General features: G+C 36.6%; 1 protein-coding gene across 5 annotated transcripts in view; it reads right to left on the bottom strand.

Annotated features, from left to right (window-relative positions):
* The window catches only part of ephb2b (eph receptor B2b), a 168949-nt gene that overhangs the window by 32191 nt on the left and 111457 nt on the right, over window positions 1-25301 (bottom strand). For all 5 annotated transcript variants that reach the window (XM_028446025.1, XM_028446024.1, XM_028446021.1 and 2 more), the window contains exon 5: window positions 23152-23487. In XM_028446025.1, the coding sequence (XP_028301826.1) occupies window positions 23152-23487 (336 nt within the window). The remainder of the gene's footprint in view (window positions 1-23151; window positions 23488-25301) is intronic.

A 25301-nucleotide genomic window follows, 5' to 3' on the forward strand; every position in this document is an offset into this window, starting at 1 on the left:
CACTTCTCAGAACAGCATGACCAGCTCAGTTAGATGGATCACTGAGTGCATCCTAACACAGACCTTCATCTATCTAAGCAAGCCACACTAAAGAACTCACTCACACCTGCTGTCCCTTAGAGGAGAAAAAGCCAAAAAGTGGCACATACTGTGCAGCTGTTAGTTAATAAATGAGCCTGTGTGGCATTTTGTATCAACAACTTTAACCCAGAACTGTCTGGTGTGACTTTATTTGAATTCAAAAAATTGAGAATTGTATCGTATATCGTCATTTTGAGAAAAAAAATTGAGATATGAGTTTTTGTCTATATTGTCCAGCCCTACTAAATTCTATTTTCACATCATGGGTGGTCTCGTATAATCCAACCTAGCAACCAGAGCCAATATATTGCCAGGTCAGAGAGAGGTGAGATCACTTCACGTTGTCCAACAACCATTATGATTAGTTCTGGTGCTCTGAATGAGTGAAAAACTGAGAGGTATTGAGCATGAAAAAGTTCTAGTCTGGGAAGATCTTGCATGTCTTTAACATTTGGGTGCGTGCGTGTGTGTGCGTGCATGCGAGCGTGTTAAGGGGTTGGCTGGGGTGTCAGAGGAGGAGGAGTGCTGGTCAAGATTTATGAACACCAAGCCTGACACTCATCTCTTGCAGCACACACACACACACACACGCACACGCACACGCACACGCACTGGCTCCTCCGAGTCAGACGTTTCTCCACCAGCACACGCTCTTAACAGCGAACACACTGCCCCCTTTTTTTCTGATAATAATAATTAGGGATGTGAATCTTTGGGTGTCTCACGATTCAATTTGATTCCGATTCTTAGGTTCACAATTCCATTCAAAATCGATTCTCGTTTTAACCAATTCTCGATTCAAAAATGTATACACCGCATAGTGTGTTAAGGCAAATTATGACATCAAAACAATACAGTTTGTATAAGATAAGTTTAAATAAACTCATTCCAATGATGTAATCACATAAAGGCAAAATTAAGACAAAATGTAACATTTATTAATGCTAAACAAATAAAAACACACACACGCTACTTGTGATGTCTATGTAATACATTGTAAGTTGGGGTCACTGTTGTTTCCTGTTGAGATTGTGTCATAGCCTGTAAAGATCTGGGTGAGTTTGTGTGTTTTGGCCTAATGCTGTTGCCGTAGTAGTCGGAAGTCGCCATCTTAAAAGCCCTGGTAGTCTCTACTAACTAAGAACACGTTTGTGAGTATGTTTAAGTGTACTGTTTGATAACACTCCAAAGACTGTGTTTGTGAAAGTTAAGCATAAATGGTGTGTTATATAAATCACCGCCGGTCTCGGTAAATGTTAGCATGAGCATATACATGGATTATCCCATAGACGTTAGCATGAAGCCAGCTTAATTTTTGTATAGTGGTATTTTCTATTTCTAAGAACATTAATATGTATTTGCATGTTCAGTCTACAGTGTTTCCTGAGGAAAGACTCTAAGCGGATCTTCTGAATCAGAGTTTTTCTTGAAAAAAAAATGTAAAAAAGTTTATGAATCGATTCAGAATTGTTGATGATTACAATAACAATTCCTATGTGAATTGATTTTTTCCCCCCACTCCTAATATTAATAATACTTGAAAGGTTTTGTTAAAGCTGCTGCACCCTATACTTTTTTTATTAGAGTAAAAATTGATGTGTATGCCTTCTAGATCAATGAATCGAACATCTACATTCAGATATCACAAGAAATATGAGGAACAAACTAGAACAAAAAGGTGTCAAGCAAATCACTGACCTCAGTGTCTAGTGAAGGAAACATGTTAAGAATGAGGTAAAAAAAAAAAAAAAAAATCACTTCTATGCATCTGTTTACAGGACTCCACATCCCACAATGCAATGTGTGAAATTAGTCAACAAACGGAGTGTTTACGGTGGAGAAGAAAAAAAAAGCTAAATGGTGAGGTAAATGGTGTTTGAGGTTTTTATATTTTACCAGAAAACGTTTCTATGTCCAGAGGTCAAAAAATAAGTGTTACATTAAAGGCACTCAAACCTGTGTGAATACAAAAGACAAATTCTTGTGTCAGTAATTGTGCTCAGGATGTGAGAAAATGTGTTTACGGTTCTTCTGGAGTAAATGCATACTATGATTTTATCTAAAAATAAATCCATTTTTTTTTTTTTTTTTAATTCATTCACAAATTATTTGCATGACTTTTCAGGAGGAAAAATGCACAATATTCTATATAAACAGGGACTGCGTATCCTCATGCTGCTGCCAGTGAATAATGAACTCAGGTTCTGTATTTTATCCCAGTAAAACTCTTCCACTCTACAATACATAGACGTGCACCATGCACCATGGATGCAGTCTGGACACTAGTCTCAGGCATCACTTGATTCTCAAAACCCTCTTCAGTTTGTTTGCAGTCACTGACGACAGCCTAATAAGGCAAACAGTTACTCTAAGGGGAACTCACGAGTATCCCATTACGGATATACATATATTCAACACTGCCACATGGCCTTCTCCTGCGTAGCATTTCCATTAAACACAGGCACGGCCACGCCGTAACCCGACACCAGCGCCATGAAACAAAGGCAACTCATGTATTCATGTACAGAGGATGGACACATGCCAACATGAAAAGCTGTTGGAGGAGAACACTGTGGTTTTCTTCTGTTTGAGGACGACTTTCAGACAGCCAACACGTCTGGGTTCAGAAAACCGATCAGAGCTGGTCTAGATGACCACGAAAATATTAAATTTAAGGTATAGTTTTGATGTGAAGTGTTGAAACATCTGACATGTAGGGAAACTAACAACCAAATCATTGCACAGATTCAAAGCAGAAGCTGACATTCCATCAACAGACTGAAGGCGACATGGGCAACTGGTGGCCCGAGGGCCACACAATAACTCCAAATACAGACAAAATTACAGTAAAATACCCTGATGAATGATAATACACAGAAATAACAGAAACAAATATAATAATTTACAACAAAAAACACACAAAATAAGGGAAAAATACACAAAATGAGAGAAAATGCACAAAATTACTCCAACAACAGACAAATTTTACAAAAAAATACAGACAAAATTACGGAAAAATACAGAAAAGGGTGATGATGCACAAAAATAACAGAAAAATATACAAAACGACTGCAAAAGCACACAAAATTACAGAAAAATACATGAAATATGACAACAAAATTACACAAAAAGAGAGAAAATGCACAAAATTATTATGACATCAAACAAAAATTCCCCAAAAAATACAGAAAATGACAAAATTGCAGAGAAATACACAAAATGACTCCAAATATATAAAAAGGATGATGAAACTGACAAAAAAAATATACAAAAGGACCCCAATAACACACAAAATTACAGAAAAGAACATGAAATGGCGACAAAATTACACAAAATGTAACAATGTAATGTAAGTACCGGTACATATAAGTATAATGAGATATGAGATTAATACAAAATATAGTAAAAAGGAAACAAACCTTTAGTTTTTTCCTGGATTAAAGCTCAGTTTGGTCTTTATTCTAAATGCAGACATTAATGTTAATAATGTGACCCTTGGATCAAACAATCACATTTTTGTGGCCCCGCTGTGATAAGTTGCCCATCTCTAGACTAAAGAATTCATTCTTGTAAGGCCTCCAGCATCAATCCACAAACACAAACCAGTGGCGTAGAGCAAAATAACAGCACTTACTATATTACACGTCCACAAATGCAATAAGCTTCTTTCTTTCTTCCACACATTTATATTTATTCTTACTAGATTGAATAAACACTGGATTTCCTCTTTGTCAACCCCAGTCGTCCTGGTTTGCTAAAAAATGACGTAATCAAGTCATTTTCCTTGTTACAATAACAGTTTTTAAACCATGGCCATTTAACTTAAGTACGGACAATTGGAAATAGTAAACAACAATGTAAGAAACATGTTCTGGTGATTTACTCTGTGTGTGAAAAAAACATTTGTTTTAGCTCAGTGTATCTGTGTGTAGTACAGAGAATGGCCACGTTTAGCACAGCAGGGGCCACAAAACTAGGATTGTTTGATCTGAGAGCCACATTCACAACATTAACGTCAACATTTGTCATTGTGTGTGTTTTTAGAGTAATTACATGTATTTTTTGTTGTCATTCTGTGTATTTTTGTCGTCATTTTTTGTGATTTCCATTTTGTCAAAATTGTCTGATCCGAGGGCCACATGATCAACATTCATGTCAGCATTTAGAATAATGACCAACGTGAGCATTAACAAAGCAAAGAAAACAATTGGTTTTTTGTATTGTTGTCATTTTGTGCATTTATGTTGTTATTTTCAATGTTTTCGGTGGTAATAGTATTACAGGAAATAATAAAGGGCTTTGGTGTTTTTTTTTTTGTTTTTTTTTTAAACAACTAGTTTTTCATTGTGTGTTTTGTGTGGTTTTCTTCAAGTCATTTTGATGATTATCTTTTCATGTTGTGTTTTTGGAGTCATTTTTGTGTATTCTTTTTGCTGTTTTATATATATTTTTGCTTATTTATGTTGTCATGTTGTGTGTTTTTAGAGTCATTTTGTGTATTTATGTGTTATTCGTTTTGAATGTATTTCTCACTGTCACTTGTTTTTTTTTTGTCATTTTTAATGTTTTTTTTGTAGCCATTTTGAGAATTTGTGGTGGTGTTTTTATTTAATTTTATTTACAATTCTTTGCATTCAAATTTACTTTGGGGGCTACACAAAATTAAACCGAGGGCCGCATGTGGCAGCCGACCCACCAGTTGTCCATGTCTAATGTAGTGTATACTGTAGGTTTATCATAACAAATGCTCTGTTAGTGTATTTAAAACAAATAAAGCAGATACAGTGTCAAACACAGGAATCAGATATTTATATAATCTAATTAAATGCTTGAATTGGAAAGAAATGGTGGAAAGTGTCTTGGTTGTTTTACAAGATTCTTTTTTTTATGAAGAGTGACGAAGCAGATGGGGGGGGGGGAAGGATTCCAGGTGATTTAACAGTTGAGGAATGTTACGATGGTGCACATTAAACCTTGATGTGGATCAGTTTGATGTTTCAGTGCATGGGGACTTTAAATAGCAGCAGATTGGGTTTCAAATATTTAACTAACTTGTAAGTAGGTCGCGTATTATCAGAGGAACAATCAAATCAAATAATGAATATGTTGGGGTCTGAGGAGAGCTGGGGTATCGCGTAGCCTAATTGAGAGAGAGGATGGGGGGGGGGCAGCTGTTGGTGGAGAATCAGGTTTCAGACCCCACGTTATAACATGCTACGGAGTGTGTGCTGATGCAACACTTTGGTCCTACTGTAGCTGCTAGCTTTATCTATTCACAGTGCATTTTACAGGGCAATTTTTCCTCATTTAAATCAAAGCCAATTTAACAGGCTATGCTTCTGCTAACACGATTACAGCCACGATGCATTCATCCGTTGAATGAATTTATGCCACTGTAATCTTTTATTGCCACACACACACACACACACACACACACACACACACACACACACACACACACACACACAGAAGGGTGTTTAATTTTCCTCTTTAAACATGACCTTGTTTAGGAATCATGAATGGCTATGTTTTAGTTTATAGTTACTAGGGCTCTGCATTGCCATGACTCTGACAATACGATTCGATTCACAATGCGATACATCCTGATACGATAAACATTGCGATATATCACAATATTGATAATTACAAATTTCACCTTTGCAAGTGCAAAATGCAATGAAACACAATTTATTTCATATGTTTTAAACTTGCGAGAACAAGTATATGGTAACTGTAATTCAAGTACCAAAATCAAAAACAAGTGGTATGTTTATAAAAATGTCAAATTACATTTTTTCTTTTACGTCTAACAACAGATTCTGATAAGTTCCTAAATTAAAATTAACTACATAAAATGCCCACTAATTAAATTTGTTTTGATTGCTTCTTCACAAAAAGAAGTAATTTGCATGTCACGCTGCGATATATCCCGATACGATAAACATTGCGATATGTCGCAATATTAATAATTACAAATTTCACCTTTACAAGTGCATAATGCAATGAAATACAATTTATTTCATATGTTTTAAACTTGCAAGAACAAGTAAATGGTAACTGTAATTCAAGTACCAAATGAATCAAATAAATTCTTTTCTTTTACGTTTAACAACAAATTCTGATAAGTTCTTACATTAAAAAGGAGCATAACCAGATACTGGGTACATCCTGACTCCTCTACAACTGATGAGTGGGAGAACATAGTTAATGACATTTATATAATGGGAAAAATCACATTCTCCCTCCGATTACAAACAGAAATTGGACGTAGGATATATTGGATATAAATTGGAAAAGGATTTGTTGCTGATTTGTTTTTGTATCTATCTGTATATTACGTGTGTACCTGCTCCTCGGTTATGGTTGTCAATAGTTCAAAGTCAAAGTGTTTTAAATAAATCTTGTCAGACACATCTTATTGTATGGTTTTTTTTTCCTCTCGTGTGTACAAACATGACTGTTAATGTGTCAAATATCCTTGAACTTAAAAAAAAACCAAAAGTAACCACATAATAACTTTGCATTGAGGAGTGAGTTAGTTTAACAAGGTCTAATGTGGTTCACTGACACCTAGTGACCTGGCGTTTACGTGCTATGTTTATGTTAGTGCAATTAAATGTTTTTCTTTTTGTTAAATAACATGATTAAAAACGATTTGGACATTTTTTTTGGATTCATACGATAATCGCGCGGTGAAATATTGTGATATATCCTCAAATGGATTTTTTCTTGCACCCTTATTAGTTACTAATCACTGGTAAGTAATAATGAGCCATTGTTGGTGGGTGTAAGTGCTTGGAAGCTTTAAAGTGAGCTCGTGCTCAGCAGACATGACACATATATTACATGATTTAGGAGATCGTCTTAAGTTTTCATGCGTTTCAATGTTTTTAACAGTTTTACACGCAGTTTATTGTTAAAAGTAGTAAAAAAATTAATGAAAAAAAAGCTCCTCTCTTTGCCCGCACATGAATCACATGTCTCAGAGAGAGTACGCTTGAGGCATTTTATCTGCTTTTTTTTTTTTTTTACCTCTGACTGTTCCTGCAACCATGTGGCTCTGATTTGATTAGATGTTCTGCTACGGAGAGCAACGCTGTGATTTGGGTAAAAGTGGAGGGAGGCGGCGAGAACAGGTCAGAGCTCGTAAATCCCTTTTCCTTTTCAGAGGAAAAATGAGTTTCCCTGCTGAACAACGTCTCCCAAAGGCCCAAAAGCAGCTGGTTCTCCACCAGGCAACGTCCCCAACAGGCCATACCACTGCTCCATGCACTCACTGTGGCTGCCTTTCCTTTATGAGCAACGCATCAAGATGACTTAAAGGGAGAAGCTGATATTTGCGTGTACTTTTAGCACGCTGGCACACAGCCCTGTTTTCCCAGCTGCAAAACGCTGCAGGCTTTTTACCTCCATAAAGACTTTCCACAACGGTAAAGCTACAAAGGCAAGAACTCAGTTCATCAAGCTTCAAACCATCTGCCATGGAAAAAATGACAAAGTAAAACTCGTACGTGCACTGTTGGATCAGTCTGAAATTGGGTTGATGTTAAACATTAAACATTAGCTCACCGCTCAAATTTGCAAATGAAGTAAATACAACCCAGACAGAGTAAACACTTACGCACACATTTGATTATATTATACACAAAATGTAGTATTTCATCCATAATTAAAACTAAACGTAAACGTGTTTTAACCACAGTATGACAAATTCTAAACGTCTTCCACCCTTGGTCTAATTTTGTGTGGCCCCCCAAAGCAAAAACTAAATGCACGAAATGCCTCCAAAAAACAAAGAAAATTGCAGAAAAGTACACTAAATTTCCAAATACAGACATAATTACATACAAATACATAAAAGTAGAACAAAATGAGAGAAAATGCACAAAATGACTTTACAAGAAAAAAAAAATTACTCCAAGTACAGACACAATTACAGAAAAATACACAAAAGGACGATGATAATACACAAAATTAACAAAAAAAAAAATATACTAAATTACCCCAAAACATGTCATGAAACAATTCAATCTCAATCTGATTAATTTAAAATTGTCATAACCATTTGTAAGTAGCTTATAATTAAAAAATTGAACTATACATAATATAAATCTAATATTTCTATATGAGAAAGCATTAAAAAAACAAGAAGAGCTCGAGTAGATGTAGTAGATCTTAATGATGTTAAACCTGAAAATGTGGGAATCATGAATAATGATGAAATAAAGTCATAAATTATTCTAATCTACACCTATTCATGCATTCATCTCCTCTATCTGCTTATCGGGATCAAAAAAGAAAATTACAGGCACACATTGATTCACATGGATTGAACCATGTTTGAGAATAAAACAAACCATAAAAAGACATATCAATGTATCTAAGGCTTGACCCCATACACATACTTTTATCTTTCATAATGGAGCAGTAAATATATCCAACACATTTGTACATTTGCTCCACTCCTGTGAGGACTTCTGGCTTAATGTAGGCTTCATTATTGACACAGCCAGGGTTTGCCACACAATGCAAAGGATTAGAAAAGATCATCTGTGCTTACAAAGTTCCTGACCCCAATTTACACATAAAACCCAGTAGATGATGATGATGATGATGATGATGATGATGATGATTGTGGTGGTGGTGGAGGCAGATTGCATGATGGGATGGATCAGTGCGAGCGAATCCAGGCTATACATTAAAAATGGATGAGTATTAATGACATGTGAGTCAGAGCGTGCACTAAGAGTGGGGGGAAGCAGCTTGTCGTGCTCCAGTCCAACCAGTAACTCCAGACAGTGGCAAAGAGACACTATTTACTGAGACAATGACAGCTCTGTTCTTCAAAGGAATGCCTATTGTTAATGTTACCCACAGTTGGACGGCTTTTTCGTTTCTTGGCAAGCGAACAAAGTGGAAGCGGATTGGAGGAAGTGACTTTGTGTTTATCACTGGACCATTTGCTTAATTGCAAAAAGTGACTGTATAAAGTTTACAGGAGAATTAAGTAATCCAGACATATAGTTTATTGGGTCATGAACCTTTTTTGTTTTATAATCTTTTATTAATTATCACTGTCATCATGCTCTTGGATGTAAAAAAAAAAAAAAAAAAAGTAAATAAATTACAACTGCAATAAAGCAAGTTCAATTATTCAAGCTTGTCAGCATAAAGCTAATGCACTTACCAAAAATTAATTGCATTTTTGCATTATGTTATCTTTTACAGCTCATTGGATCAAGGGTTCGTGGCCTTTTAACCCAGATTTCTTCACAGGCGATGTGCATTTTCTATTCCACTTATCAGCTCACACTCACAACTGGAAGAACGGCAAACTGGTTTAGCTATTATTAATATTAATAATCCTTCCATTGTTATCAGGTTCGGAAGAAAATGCATTGATTTTACAACTTTAATTTAAAAGGATATTTGATTTAACTCTGTTTAGGTTTTAACAAAGATAATTTCACAAATGGTCAACGGACTTTGGTCTCATAAAATTCAGATTTTTTTTACCAATTGTTCCGTAAATATTCAATAGGCACACTGTACATTTTTATTTAGATCAGATTCATACTTTTTGAGATACGGACAATTTAGTGAAGGGGGGAGGTATGTGTTTTTATTTTTCTTCCATTTTCAGCTTCCAGTATCTCAGGAACTACATCACATAGGAAACTGAGATTTGGTATAGTAATACAGCTCCACCTACTCTCTCAGAATATACATAAAGAGCTGATATACATCCTATCTGGTGGACATTCCAGCTCTTCAAATTTGGAAAAAAGTATCTCAGGATTTGGGTCTGGAACATGTTTGGGCCTTCAGTACACAACTTAGCATATGTCTCAGCTCCCTGTAATTTATTCAGCTTTCAGCTATGTACATAGACTGTTCACATCACTAATGATTAGTTACATATATGCATTCGTTTTTGGGTGATATCTCTTGAAATCTGACAAGAAAAAACAAAAAAAAAATATATATATTTTTTTTAACTATTTTCATAACTGCATGTGGGAATGTAAGAAAAAAAATCTGATCTATGTTTAATCTTTCTTGGGATATGAAACATTTTTTCTTTACGCAACTTCATTTTTATTTTGGACCCAAACTTTGGGTTATTTCACCACTCGTAAATATTGAAAATCCTTTACATGTGTCTTATAATAATTTATTGTTTATTAGTTTTTCACTAACATAAAAAATATTGTTTTTTATATATTCATACTTAAAGGTGCAGTCTGCGACTCCCCCTCTCTCCTCGCTGCTCTCTTGCCCTGCCTCCAAACTTTCCAAAGTCCCTCCCTCAGAGGAGCTAACAAGCTAACGTTAGTTCGACAGCATAATCACAGTAATATAACATGCTCTGTTAAAAGCATATTACTGCAGCACTTCTCTCTCTCTATGTGCCACACCTCAGCAGCAGCAACAACACAGTATCACTTACAGCAGCCCACATGGAGGCTGCTGCACGCACATGAACAACACATGCACTACAGAGTTCTAGTGTAACAATTACAAATGAAACATAATGTAAATCAAGCAGCATTAATTACCTTTCAAGCAGAAAAGTCACCAATTCCATCTTCTACTCCTCAAAACCATACACCGTAAAAAAGACGCCGCTCTAGCTCCGGGAAAGGGGCGGGGCCTGTGTGCAACAGCTGTCAAACAGCCCATCAAACACAATCCTGGCTCTGATTGGTTCTTTTTGCTTGGTTACGGTGCATTCTGGCAATCTGCCAATAGCTGCAGAAGCAGCAGGGGGCAGGGCTCAATGAGTCTGTTTTTTTTTCACACAAACTACTAGTTTGATGTAAAGCTGTCCTGACATAGTGACAGCTTTAGCAAATATAACAAAAAGTAACTTTTATAAAAGTTGCAGACTGCACCTTTAAATGACTTCAGCAAAAATACAGCATTAGGAAGCACTGCTGGGAGACTGGGAGAGAGTCATCATTAGAAGCTTTAGGTATTTCTGATGTCTTAAAAGAAGACAGCACACAGCCATTTATCATATTTGATTGGTTTCGTGGCGGGAAAAGTGGTATGAGTTATGACGGCTATTTATCACAATAAAGAGCCAGAGGAGGGAAAACAAAAATCATCTGGTGACTGAACTCTGGCCCCGAGGCTGTATTTTATTAAGAGGGAAAAAACAAACTCATAAATATTCTTTTCTATTACTAAAACATTTTATGATTTATTCCTCAATCAACTGACAACTTCTGTCAGGTTATGAAATTTATTGAACTAGTTTTTGTTCATTTATTGGTACAATTTTATTTATTTATTGAAAAAAACTGACGATAAGATAATAAGCATTTGTTGATGTTTGTATAGTCAATAATCAAGTGGTAAATTGGTTGTTTTGAATTGTTATCAAAAAATCAAAAATACACTGTAGAAGATTAAAAAGTGAGCTAATTTACAGAGGAATGGTCGCTCACTACCTATTGTTGATTTTAGAAATTATAAAAACATTTCAAAACCTTTTTTTTCCCTTTTTTTTTTTAACACAAAATCAACCAAACCATGACTGGAATAATTTACCATCACTGACAATAAGATAATAAGCATTTATTGATGTTTGAATAGTCAATAATCAAGTGGTGTTTTGAATTGTTTATATCTAAAAGTTTCACAAAATATTAAAAAGTTATACACTATCTGTCAATTAATTGCAATAAAATATGAAATAACAACTACCTAAAGCTGTTTAAAGTACTATAATGTTTGTATATGGAGTGTAGCTGCTAGCTTGAATTTTAAAAACATAATATAATGATTTAAATGGGATCATTCAAACGGCTGCTAAATAATTCATGAACAACATTAGTTATCTAATCTTGACAGTTCATCTGCTAATTTCCTACCGAGGAGTTATAATTAATTTTTTTTGTATGCATACATTATTTAAAGTCATCTGATAAACCTGACGAGCCATCCTGCATATTACTACACACACACACACACACACACACACACACACACACACACACACACACACACACACACACTCTCTCTCTCTCTCTCTCTCTAAGGCTGACCCTAAAGCGTTTTTCTGTCTCTAACACTGAACTCTGAACATGTATGGAAGTCTTCTCTCGAGGTTTTGACAGAACTCTGCTCCCGATGCATGCTGGGACCTCTGGCCTGTCTTCACCTGCCAGTGAAGGTCAGCCAGGCACCTCCGTGACACCTTCTATCACTGTCCTGGTGTGTCATGTTCAGTAGCGTAGTGTACTCTATGTCTATGTCTGTCACACTATTTTCTGCTCTCATTCACTCACAGAAGAAACCACAAGCATATTTTCTTACTAAACTTGAATTGTATTTTTCTCCAGAGTTAGATTCTTTATGTTCGGTGTCAATAATGTATATAAAATGTTTGGTAATAGTTTATTTTAATGCATCAGATTTTATATCCACTATATTAGTGCAGCTACTCTTATACTGCAAGGCTGCAGTTTGTTGCGTTGAATTAAAAGAAAAAAATATGTATAAAAATACATATGGATGAAATACAAATAAAGAAGAAAATAAAGAGCAAGGTCTCATTTGGTTAAACTGACGGCACAACAAAGACACTAACTTCTGCTTATAACCTTTCACAACAAGAGCACAGAAAAAAAAAAAAATGCTCTAATTAAACCATAATTCTCTTAAAACATTATTTTAAATGTGCATCAAATTGGTATTATGTCAAATTAAAAGCTGATAAATTAAATACATTCAAATCCAGTTATATCATCATAGAATTGCATTTAATGAAAGAAAAAAAAACCCACTTAATTCAAGTTATTTCTAAAAGAACAGAAGAGAAAAAAAAAATCTATCTTGTTCTATTTTGATTAATGTAAAGTAAAATATATATGTAGATAAATAAATTACACTGCTTTGTGGTCTGTTTTTGTGGTTAAACTAAAAGATAACAATCTAAAATACACTGGAGATTTGGGATGGGATTTTTACTTTATGAACTCCAAAATAAGATACCGTATATATCAGAGCTTACACTAACAGAGACAACTCAGAGAGAAACACCCGCTGAAAACCTATTGTCAATTTTAGAAATTTTAAACATTTCAAAACCTTTCTTTTTTTTCTTTTTTTTTTAAATACAAAATCGACCAAACCGTGGCTTGAATAATTTGCCACCACTGTCCTTGGGTGACTGATGTAGCGGCCCAGTCTGGCCCACCTTCTGGCAGCCCCACCTGGATCATCACCAGTGCATTTCACACCAGTCTCTGTAAGCCTGGCTACAATATGGACCATTTGGCCAATAATTAAGCCATAAATCTTTTACGACAGCATATGAAAAGGCAGAAAAACCACCCACACTAAAGAGTAATGTGGTTTAATTCAGCGATTGTTCAGTCTTGCCTGATAAGAAACTCTATTCATTAAATGTCTTTGATGAATAAAAGCATTAGGGCCAACTCACCTTGACTAAATGAAAAGCCTTCGAAGAATTCTTCCTTTTAAAATAAAAAAAAACTAAATGTACACTGTGTAATGCTTGAATCTCCCACATAATACTGGTAATTTATTGCAAATGGAGAAAATGGTCCATATTGGACACTTTGAAGGCAGAATCCAAAAGTCTAAAGTAAGACAGAAAATGTCTAACAGTCTCTTTATAATAAACACTCATGTATGACAATAAGTCATAAATACGAATTCCAACCCACTCTGCTTTTAACCAGATATTTGCCTTTCAAACATTAACTGACAGCTTAAACACAGCCTTGGAAGGTCGGCTCTGATATCAAACCCATGTGGATTTATTCAAATACTTACACTGTTGATTACAGCTGTGACTTTTCTATAGAGCCATGAGTCTCAGACACTTCATTAGAAACCAATCACATGCACGTCAGACGTTTAATTATTTGAATCAGTCATACGATATCACTCGACAAGGCATTAATACATAAACTGTAGACTGTTGGCCTTTTGTGGAAAGAGGAGATTAAAATAACAGGCAAAAGATGATATGAGTGAAAATAATGTCAGACTATAGTGTAACTTAGATCAGGGGTTCTCAACCTTGGGTCACTGGGATGGGGTCACCAGATCAATCAATCAATCAATCAATCAATCAATCAATCTTTTATTTGTATAGCGCAAAATCATAACCAATGGTATCTAAAGACACTTTACAGTAGAGCAGTCTTAAGGACGGACTCTTCATTTCATGGATACACACATATGCATATATACGTATATACACATACATATGTATCCCACACCCAACATGAATTCATCATAGCGGCAAGGAAAACCTTCTGTTAAGCAGCAGGAACCTTGTGTGGATCCCATTCCTATGATGAACAGCCATCCACGTTATGCTGTGTTGGGTGTGTGCAGAGGAAAGGGTGGAGACAGAGTTGTTGAGACTCTGTAACTCCACACTGAGGATCCCACGGACCTGCAAGACAAAAGCCAGAAGGAGTACAGGAGCAAACACACAAGGGAAGAAGCAGACATAGAGGGAGTGTTTGAGACCCCCCTACCGGCAGTCTATGCCTATTGCATCTTAACTATGAGCTATGAGCTGGTTCCTAACTAAAAGCTTTACCAAAGAGGAATGTTTTGAGCCTAACCTTAAAGGTAGAGAGGGTTCCTGCCTCCCGAACCGTGGTTGGTAGATGGTTCCAGAGAAGTGGGGCCTGATAACTGAAAGCTCTTCCTCCTATACTACTTCTAGAGACAAATGGAACAACGAGTAGTCCAGCATTTTGAGAGCGTAGTGTTCTGGGGGGATTCTATGGCACTACAAGCTCCTTGAGATAGACTGGTGCCTGTCCATTTAGGGCTTTATAAGTGAGAAGAAGAATCTTGAATTCTATTCTATATTTTATGGGAAGCCAATGCAGAGAGGCTAATACAGGAGTAATGTGATCTCCTGGTTTTAGTCAGTACACGTGCTGCAGCATTTTGAACCAGCTGAAGTGTCTTAAGCGACTTGCTCGGGCAGCCTGCTAAAAGAGAATTACAATAATCCAGTCTAGAGGTAACAAAAGCATGGACTAGCTTTTCGGCGTCGCCCTGAGACAGGATAGATCTGATTTTAGCAATGTTATGGAGATGAAAGAAGGCTGTTCTTGAAGGATAAATCCTGATCAAATAGAACCCCAAGGTTTCTAACAGTTGTGCTTCGTGCCAGAGTAATGCCATCTAGGGCAGTTAGGCTAGCATAGGTTTCTCTAAGGTGTCGTGGGCCCAGTACAATGACCTCAGTCTTGTCTGAGTTAAGAAGAAGAAAATTTTGGTTCATCCAGGCCCTAATGTCCTTTAGACAGGCCTCAAGTTTAGATAGCTGATTTGTCTCACCTGGCTTCATTGATACATACAGTTGGGTAACATCAGCATAGCAGTGAAAGTTAACAGAGTATTTTCTCATAACATTACCAAGGGGGAGCATATAGATACAGAAGAGGATAAGACCTAGCACAGAGCCCTGAGGAACCCCGTAGCTTACTTTAGTGTACACAGAAGACTTATTAATCACGTGTACAAACTGGTACCTATCAGATAGGTAGGACTTAAACCAGTTTAGGGCAGTCCCTGTGATTCCAAGTAATTCCTCTAATCTCTCTAGTAGAATATAGTGATCTATAGTGTCAAAAGCTGCACTAAGATCTAATAAAACCAACACTGAGAGTCATCCTTCATCTGAAGAGATCATTAGTTACTTTAACTAAAGCAGTCTCTGTGCTGTGTTGAGCTCTAAAACCTGACTGGAAGTCCTCGAACAGGTTGTTGTTTTGAAGGAAGTCACAGAGCTGAGCCGCCACAACTTCAAGATAATAGGAACAATATGAGCCAATATTTGCTTATTTTTACCCTTTTTCTGCAACAAACACTAAACTTGCCATATTTTAAACCATTTTCATCACTTTTTCTTGTCATATTTTTGCTCCTTTCAATGCATTTTTGCTACATTGGTCCCATTCCTGCCACTTCATCAGTCTTTTCTACACTTTTTTTTTTTCACTCTGAATACATTTTGGCACTTAACAACCCTTTCCACCACTTTACCCACCTAATGCCACATATGTTGACTCATTATTATCAGTTTTAACCTCTTTTCACCATATTTCAAGTTTATTTTTGCCAATTTAACAACATTCACGATATGTCAGTTTAAACTAATTGTTCCTACATCTTAAATTAGATTACCCTAACCCCCCCTCCCCCTCCATTTCTGGCACTTTTAAACCAATATTGACACTTTGAACCCTATTTACCACTTTTTCTGTCTGTTTTCAGCCACTCTAATTTGCAACATTTGACCAATTTCTGTGGTTTTTAAAATCCCATTATACCACCTTTTCCACCATTTTGGTCACTTTTAACCCATTTTAATTCTGATTAAAACAAGGATTTATATCTTTAAGATGACTATATACCATGGAGCAAATAATAATAAACGTCCTGGATTTATTCCCCTTATAGATGTCTGTTCTTCAATGTTCCCGGTCTCTGGCACCTTTATTCTGGGGTCGTGGGCTAAAAAGGTTAAAAACCAGTGACTTAGATAATGTGTCACTTGAGTGTCTATACTTGTTCAAGTTTCTCCAATCTTCACAATTTCCACTTCATTTAAGAACAATATAAGCAGTTAATACATATAAAATATATGTCCAATTGGTCAATGACATCGCCCACAATCAGGTTTTAATATCTAAGCATGAAATGGTGAAGATGGCTTCCTGTTGTTCAAAGCTGATCTAAAGAAAAATGATCTAAGGGCCTTTAAAAGCAGCATTGCGCTCGGTGCCAAATGGGCTGACCCGACTATTTCAGAAACTGCTGATGGACTGGAACTTTTACATACAGCCATTCTATAGTTTTCAGGGAATCGTTCCAAAAACGAGAAAATATCCAGTAAGCAGCATTTCTCTGGATGACAACACCCAACAAATTTCAGAGGTCAGAGGGAACTTATAATTCAACCATAACTCAGATGAAAAGTTTCCAGGAAACGGTCTCTGACCACACAGTGGGGCCACACCAGCAGACGACCAAAACACAGCCACCATCGTCAGCCAACAACTTAAAACTCAACAACCATTTATCACACGTTTCCTGGTTTACATGCCATGATTTCTGCTAATTAACTGTTTCTAATTAATATTGGCCAGGTTTTATGGTAAAAACACCAAATCTTTTAATTTGTAACTGATCCAAAAAAATTTATATATTTTTCTTCAGAAAATACAAATAAAAATTGATAAGAGAGTGTTTGATTAATGAGTAGCTAAACACCAAACCCAACCAACTCTCAACATTTTAGCTAAAGTATTTCAATTTGGTGTATTTTGTTTTAAAATGTAAGAGTGACAGATCTCTATGGGTTGAAACTGAATTGCTATTGGCTGAGAACATGATTCTGTGACGTCATTACATCTTGCGTCACAAACAAACACTGTTGGCCCCGCCTCCTCCATTAAAAACTAGCGCCTGCGGACGCTGCAATCTGTGGCTATTAGTTTGGAGAGAGATAATTGTGAATAGAGAGGTATATTGAGTATTAAATGGCTAATTAGCATAGCAGAGATTGTACTATGGAGATATTATAGTAAAGACTGGCCGTATCTTAACTGCTCCAGAAGCCCCGCCCATAATCAAGGTACTTTTTGAATTTCCCTCCTAGTGGCAGGTCAGCAAAAAACAGGGGGTTTAGTTATTTTTTTAAATAAAAAAAGAAAAGAAAAAACAATTGTGCTACAGGAAAAAAAAAAAGTATTAGTGTCACACTGAGTGTTCTAACTCATCAGTTGAAAATCCCATCTGCTCTGTTCATTACAGTTATTCTTATTTTTCATTGTGGGAAACAATAACAACTCTACCAAAACTATAGACAATGCAGCCAATTCAGAATTACAATGATAAGCAATAGGTTTATGTATCAAACTCTGCATTTTTGTACTAGTACTCCACACATTGACTAGTTTGTCCTTGTTTTCATGTGAAAACCATGTTTCCAAAAAGTGAGAAGTCAGGAGGGTGAGCAACTTCACTCTTGAGTGACAGAAGTGTTTTTAAAGCCATATGATGCATTGGCAACAATTGAATCTATTGTCTTCATAAACCATGAGAGGAAAAAGTCCAATAAATCACATGTCTGTCAGCTTTGGTTATTGATTTGTAGAAAATTCCACTGGTAATTTCCTTAGGTTTTGATAGATACTGATAGATGTAATTATTGCAAAAATAAAAATCTACTTTATTTTAGCCATTCTTTTGTCTACACTGTTACAAGCAAACAAAAAATATATATATTTCCCTCAAACTCTGTCCAAAGGTGTAAGTTCTGTTTAATCATTAATAAATATCAAACAGTGGGTGTGACATTTTTCCAAAGAGGCTGTTGGGCTTTAACAGGGGATGGCAGCCAAAGAAATGTTAAGAGGTGTAGTCCGTGTCAAATAAAAGAACATCTGTTCAGGGTGGATTTAGACGGATTTGCTCTAATGAGGATTTTCAGCAGTTAAATATACACTATACCTTAAAAGAAATGCAAATTTTTTTTTTTTTTTGATGGACATAAAAGCCAAACCGTGCAGAGAGTAAATAGCTTTATGCATATATATTATAATATGGTAGAGAAGAATTAAGCTGTGTCAGGGCTTATGTACACATGAAAAACTTTTTTAATCACAGCCTTCATATTTTAACACCACCATCCACTGCAGCTTTTATTGCATTTTCAGAACTATAAACTTAGCAATGCCTCACAAACTCACTTGGATGCCGTAATTTGGATGGATGCCGGTAATTAATCAATAGGGAACTCTTTACTGCAGCACTACACTGCTTTCCACATATTTACCTCTCCACTGTAACACCTATGAACACAGACATTTTATGGTTTTCATGTCAATCTTTGTTCCTACTTGGAAATTCAGCCGTGATGGAGATATAATTCCCATTTGAATACTAAGACGTATGATAGAAAAAGTAGGCTATGTACGTGACAAGAGTGACTCATTGGTATTGGGATATTTATGACCACGGTTCTACTTGCACCACATTGTACAAATTAGATTAGTCATACACATTTACATCAACTTAGATACTTTTCATTATATGCATTAAAGTGGCAGAAAGCATCGTTGACTTACAGAGTGAGAGGACAAGCCCTGGAGCTAATGGAGTATGGTGGGAAGTTGATTGGGAGAGAGAACTGACAAATTGTGCTCACACTACTCCCCACTGGCTCCCTTCACACCAACATGTCAAAACTGCGAAGGCGCCGTGCGTTCAATCACTAAATAAAATATAAAATGCATTCCACGCCAATTACTTGAAATTACATTTTTCTTTCTGCATTCAGACAACTTCTTGCTCTTTCTTGCCCGTAAGCAAGTGTCCCTGATTAGCATACATGCATCAACTGAGGATTTCACAGGCTTCATTGACGGTTTCCTCCAACACATTATGCTCTCGTTGGCAATGTGCAAGCGAGGCACAACACTGCCTGTGGTAATTATTGGTGACATGATGTTTATGTAACCTCCAAGCCTCACAAACCAGTTGCAATTATGAGCTCCTGGTCCGTGTGACCCTAGCCCAGTACTGAAGCTCTAATACACTCCAACTCTGTGTCCTCAAGTGATGGGTGCTGGAGGAAGGTGAAAATGTGGAGCAGTGGGGGGTGGTGAGCAAGAGTTGGGTTCTTTTCACAGCTTTCACTGACGGGAGAGCTCGCTGCCTAATCCGACATGACGGGTACTTCAGTCGAGAGCCAGGAGCCCCCAATTTCCGCCGGCACCCCCTCATCAGGAGGAGTAGGGAGAGCCGGGGGTTGGGGTGGCAGACTGATTGTGGGCTTGTAAGACAGAATGGGCTGCAGGCCTCATTACAACGCTTTATTGCACTCACAGGCCCTCATTAACCTACCACACAAGTGACTCAAATCAAAACAGACAATAAAAAGTCGTTGTAGTACGGAAAAAGAGCCTCTGTTATAGTGGGTCATGGTGTGGCGGGATCGCAACTATAAAACACGAGCTTCTCTTTGACAGATTTTCCAAAGGAGTAAAATAAAGGTTTATAAAATACTGTTTAACTAACAAGAAGCCCTGTTTGGTTTTCCTCAAGTTTATGCATCAGGTTACTCCCAATAGTAACTGCATTTAAACCATATAAGTAGCTGCATTTCTATTACCCTTAGAAATGTGCAATAGTGCAATAAAAACTGGTAATCGCTAAAAAGTGTTTACGCTTTCATGAGGAGGTTTTTCAGATGTTTTGATATTAAAAAAACCTTTAATTGGAAACACATTCGAAGTGCAATTATACTTTGTCGTACCTTTAAAAGAATTGCTTTTATTTTGCGAAAAACTATAATGAGCAAAGCTTGTGGCTATATTGAATTACTTCATAAGCTTCATAAGTTGTTTGCTGTCTAATATACAGTAGTAGTAGTAGCAATATTTTTTCTCAAGTATAATGCTTAGAAACGCCTCTGTCTCCTCTACTGTACTTTGCTGCGTTTTCAACAAAATAAGTGGTCATGTGACCAGGTACGTCACGTCCTGTGATGAGTAACTGCCAAAAAATGTGTTTCCATTGCGCTTTTGAGATACACTTCAATATTGAAACATCTGAAAAATGTTATTTGAGTATTTCTTTGAAATTCAGATGTTTCCATTAAGAGTTTTTATTGTGCTATTTATATTTTGCATATTTCCAAGGATAATGTAAAAACAGCTATAGAGCATTTAAAATGTGTATCTCTCCAAATTGTAAAAAACACAAAAACACAAATACAACATTCTCCTCAGCAAATTACCAGAAATCAATGTGCTTAGAAGTTCCCTCAATAATTAAGAGGGCATGAGAATAAATCTCAGGAAACATGGCATGGTGGTAACTTGTGCTATAACAAGCTGGATATGAACCGGAGGGCTTGAGTTTGACACATTATGTGCTAAAGTGTTGCATAGACAAAGAACAAGCACACAACCAGAGTGCTTGAGATATGTTTGAGTAGTTATGAATGTTCTGCAAGCTGGAGTAAAATAAGAGAAGACATTCACTTCAGTGTGAAGCTAATAGGATGCAAAATAAAACCAGCCTTTATCCTCCAATGCTCGTCGAACCTTATGAGAGAAAAGCTTGGCACCGCACATGATATATTGCATAGAGACAATTAAAACGCAAATCGATGCTGCTGACCAAGTAAAATAATGAGAGTTGAAGCCGTTGACCTCAGCCATAATCAGTTTAAAGCTTGCAAACCTCCAATAACTGCAGAACAAAGATGGAAAGAGAAAGTCTTAAACAATAATTAGTAGAGTTAGATGCAAGCCAACTTAAAGGGCACATGACAACATTTTTCATGTCAATGCTAAAAGCAAGAACATGCCCTAAATGAGGCGTCAAAGAAATATTTTACATTATTTTGTCTATCTTACTGTTAAATGTTTCTATTAATATTACTCTTTGCGGGCTTCTTTTTTGTAGCGTGATCATATACAGTAGGGTCTATTTTACTTTTACCTCAACGCTGATAGCATCGCCATTATTATTATTATCATTGTAAGAAAACTTGTACGTTTCCTTGTTTAAAACAGAGCTGTTTTTGTCTTACATTAGTATGTTGTGCGTTAACATGAGATAGTGTGAAAAGATTGAGTACACCAGAAATACCCGGATGTACGTATACTAGATCGGGACATTTTTTTAAGTATGCAAGGTGGGCACTGTTAGGTCTAAATACGTTAAGACCGTTGCTAAAATGTGAATGTTGGGTCTAAATACGTTAAGACCGTTGCAATCACAACTCAGGGAGAAAAACACTATCTGACTTAAAAGGCGACCAGAGGCAGAGAGGTGCGAGCTGCAGCTCGGAGAAAAACCCAACAAAAAGAGACACAAAAGTCCGATATAAGTTGGATTGCTCTGATGGTGATGCCTCAGAACCAGGTATTTATTATAGAAAACATAGACCACACCCAGAGGGCTGTGCAACAGCGCTCTGGGTGCAGGCTTAATACCATATATGGTAACACGAAAACTTTGGGGGAGAAAAAGGCTCATATGTCCATGCAGTGGGTCACATACCCCCACACTGGCCCAAACTAGTTTAAACCAGCTATGGTGGACAATGGATATGTTTTGCAAACACACACACACACACACACACACACACACACACACACACACACACACACACACACACACACACACACACACACACACACACACACACACACACACACACACACACACACAGTTAATCATGGATAATTTCATATTCTAACTATCGTTTAATCATTTAACTATAACTAATAAAGTAATAAAAACCACACAGACTATAACATATCTTACAGGCACACTAGTCATACTCAACCGCCCCATGATGCATTGCAAGCGGAATGTAAATTGTCCTGGGACCAGCTTCAAGCTAAAAATCAAACATCCCATTTTCAAAACAAAAGCATCTCTTCTTGTTTTCCATTAGTTTTTTAACGCTTTTATAACTGGGGCTCTTATTTTGAAGTTAACCGGAAGTTTTGTCAGTAGCACAATGGCAGGTCTCTGAAAATTTCTGAAATGTCGTTATAAAATGTGTAAATGTGAGTTTTTGGATAAAATGAGCACATGTTGATATTCTACTTGGTCACTTTCTCACTTAAGATGTTTTCAGAACTTTCAAATGAGGCGAATCAGCAGAGACATTTAGCCTCAGTGTGCTTCAAGTTTTTGTCGTAGGTTTGAAATGCATCTTGGGAAACATATAAATTAACTTCAGTGGGAACGCTCATACTTATAGTAAATCGTAGACAGTATATACTCAGTGAGTTTGCAGTGTATAGTATGGAATGTGGTCTGATAAAATGACTATTTCCTGTGGTCTATGTCCTTTTACTCGCAGGTAAAGTCAGCCTACTTAATAATTATTAAAGTAATATTTAGGTTTTTATCATAGAACATAATAATTTGGATTTAGAGATTTACTGTGAAAGATGAGAAGAGGAGAGGACCAGGCACAATGGGACACAATGGGTTAAAGTGTAAAGAAAGACAGATGGGCCCACTTACCCGCCTGGTTAGTGGTAATGTTGACGGATGAATACTGGGGCGAGTATGGACTCTGATCCGACACCCCGTTGACAGCCTGCACCTCAAACGTGTACTGGGTGTGAGCCAGCAGGTCACTGATGTAGACCCGGGGCTCCGTCAGGCCCAGTTGTCTCGGTGTAAACTGAACGTTGTCCCCACATCGGGTGCACCCGCCGCGGCCTCCACCGCAGCTTTTGCAGATGATGTTGAAAACCACGTCCTCGCGGCCGCCTGAATCCCGGGGAGGCATCCATTCCAGCATCACAGACGTCTCGTTGACACTGGAGATCACGTTCTGGGGGGCTGAAGGAACCGCTGAAAGACACATGAAAGATGTCCATGTGGATAAAATCACTAATGCTAAGTTTAAATTACATTAAAACAGGGGTGTCAAACTCATTTTAGCTCAGGGGCCATAATACAGAGGCGTTTGATCTCAAGTGGGCCACAGATTTGCACTTCTACATATACATTAAATACAAAATATATAAGAAACCGACAATATCCAAGAAATAAGTGACAGATATCAGTCCAGACAGGGTCTTCACTTTAGATTTCCTCGAGCTTGTGACCAATTTCTATTTAATTAAGGCAAATATTATCTAATAATTTCATGACTACAATTATGAAATATAAGCACGGGGAAAACTATGAGCACCTGCAAATATTGTTGAGTTTCATTTACACAGTGATTCATGTTTTTTCTGTCATTTTTACGTTCTCCTGCGAGCCGAATTTGTTGCTTCAAAGGGCTGGATTTGGCCTCTGGGTCTTGAGTTTGACACGTGCATTAAAGCATACCGCAGTAAAATATGATAGATTTGATAAGCTGCATGCATCACAAAAATATGTATAATATGTACATTTATCTCAAAAGTAAACCAAAGTAAAATAACACAGGATGTTAACTTTAGATCCGTTTGCCTTTTGCAATGCCAGAATATGAAAAAAGCATTTGAAGTTTAACAATATAAAACCAAAACAATTAAAAAAAACACGTTAATTGTGCTAGTAGAACATCAATCATTCATAAAATCTGTCGTTGTTGTTGTTGTTGTTGTTGTTGTGTCTCTGCCTTCACTGGTTTTTCCTAATGTCTACCATGTGCCCACTGTCAGATGACTCACTCTCCCTCCATGAACAAAGAAGCCATTACAGCCTCAAACTCAGCAGTTCCCAGATATTCAAGTGTTCTACAAAGACAGAAAGTTAGCCTGAGGTCTGAATCATACCAATAGCATGAGTTAATAATTCCTTTTCCTAACCACACATTGATCCTAAAATTTCCCCCCATTAAACTTTATATCTGAATGCTTGTTGTGTTGTGCATCGTTGTTTACTTCGGGCTGTTTTCCAGTTCTCCATTGACATATTTAGTCAGGGAACAGTCAGATAAGTTCAGACGAATGCAATCATTTTACTTCAAGCGTGATTCTGAAATATAAGTGACTAAACTTTACATCTGGGGTTTGGCTTGGTGAGGATAGACTGAGCGCTGCTGCTGCTATTCTGATTATCTTACACAGTCCAATGTCTGCACCAAATATCAGACAGTTTCTAAGGGTGTCCTGATTATATTTTTTTACAGTACATTGGATATTGGTCTCATAATAGAAAGAAGAAAACAATAGTATTGGATTATACCGGTGTGCATCTAAAACCTCCAATAGAAGCATTCTGATAAATATAATAGTTTTTATTAGATTTTATGATAACACTTTACAATAAGGATCCCTTAATTAACATTAGTTAATGCTTTATTAAGCATTCATTAACAGCTTATTTTTATGTTTTTAATCATTATAATGTATTACCTAACATTAATTAACATATCAGTCAATGCATTAATACGCTAATATAAACTTTAATAAATGCACAGGAGTGCCTCATAAGCATTACTTAAACATCAGTAATTGCTTTTTGTTTTTTGTCAGGTTGCTAATGTGATGCAACACCTTAATTAATAAACACTATATGTAAATGATTACTAGAGACATTATTATGTTTTACAATTACATTGATTAATGCATACTAAATATGTATAAATGAGGATAAGTAATTACATTATGTAGCTTTGATGAATGCTTAATGTTTTAATTAACTCTGTGCAGTAAACATGAATTAACTGC

This window comes from Gouania willdenowi, chromosome 5 (assembly GCF_900634775.1).
Source record: "Gouania willdenowi chromosome 5, fGouWil2.1, whole genome shotgun sequence".
NCBI lineage: Eukaryota > Metazoa > Chordata > Actinopteri > Blenniiformes > Gobiesocidae > Gouania > Gouania willdenowi.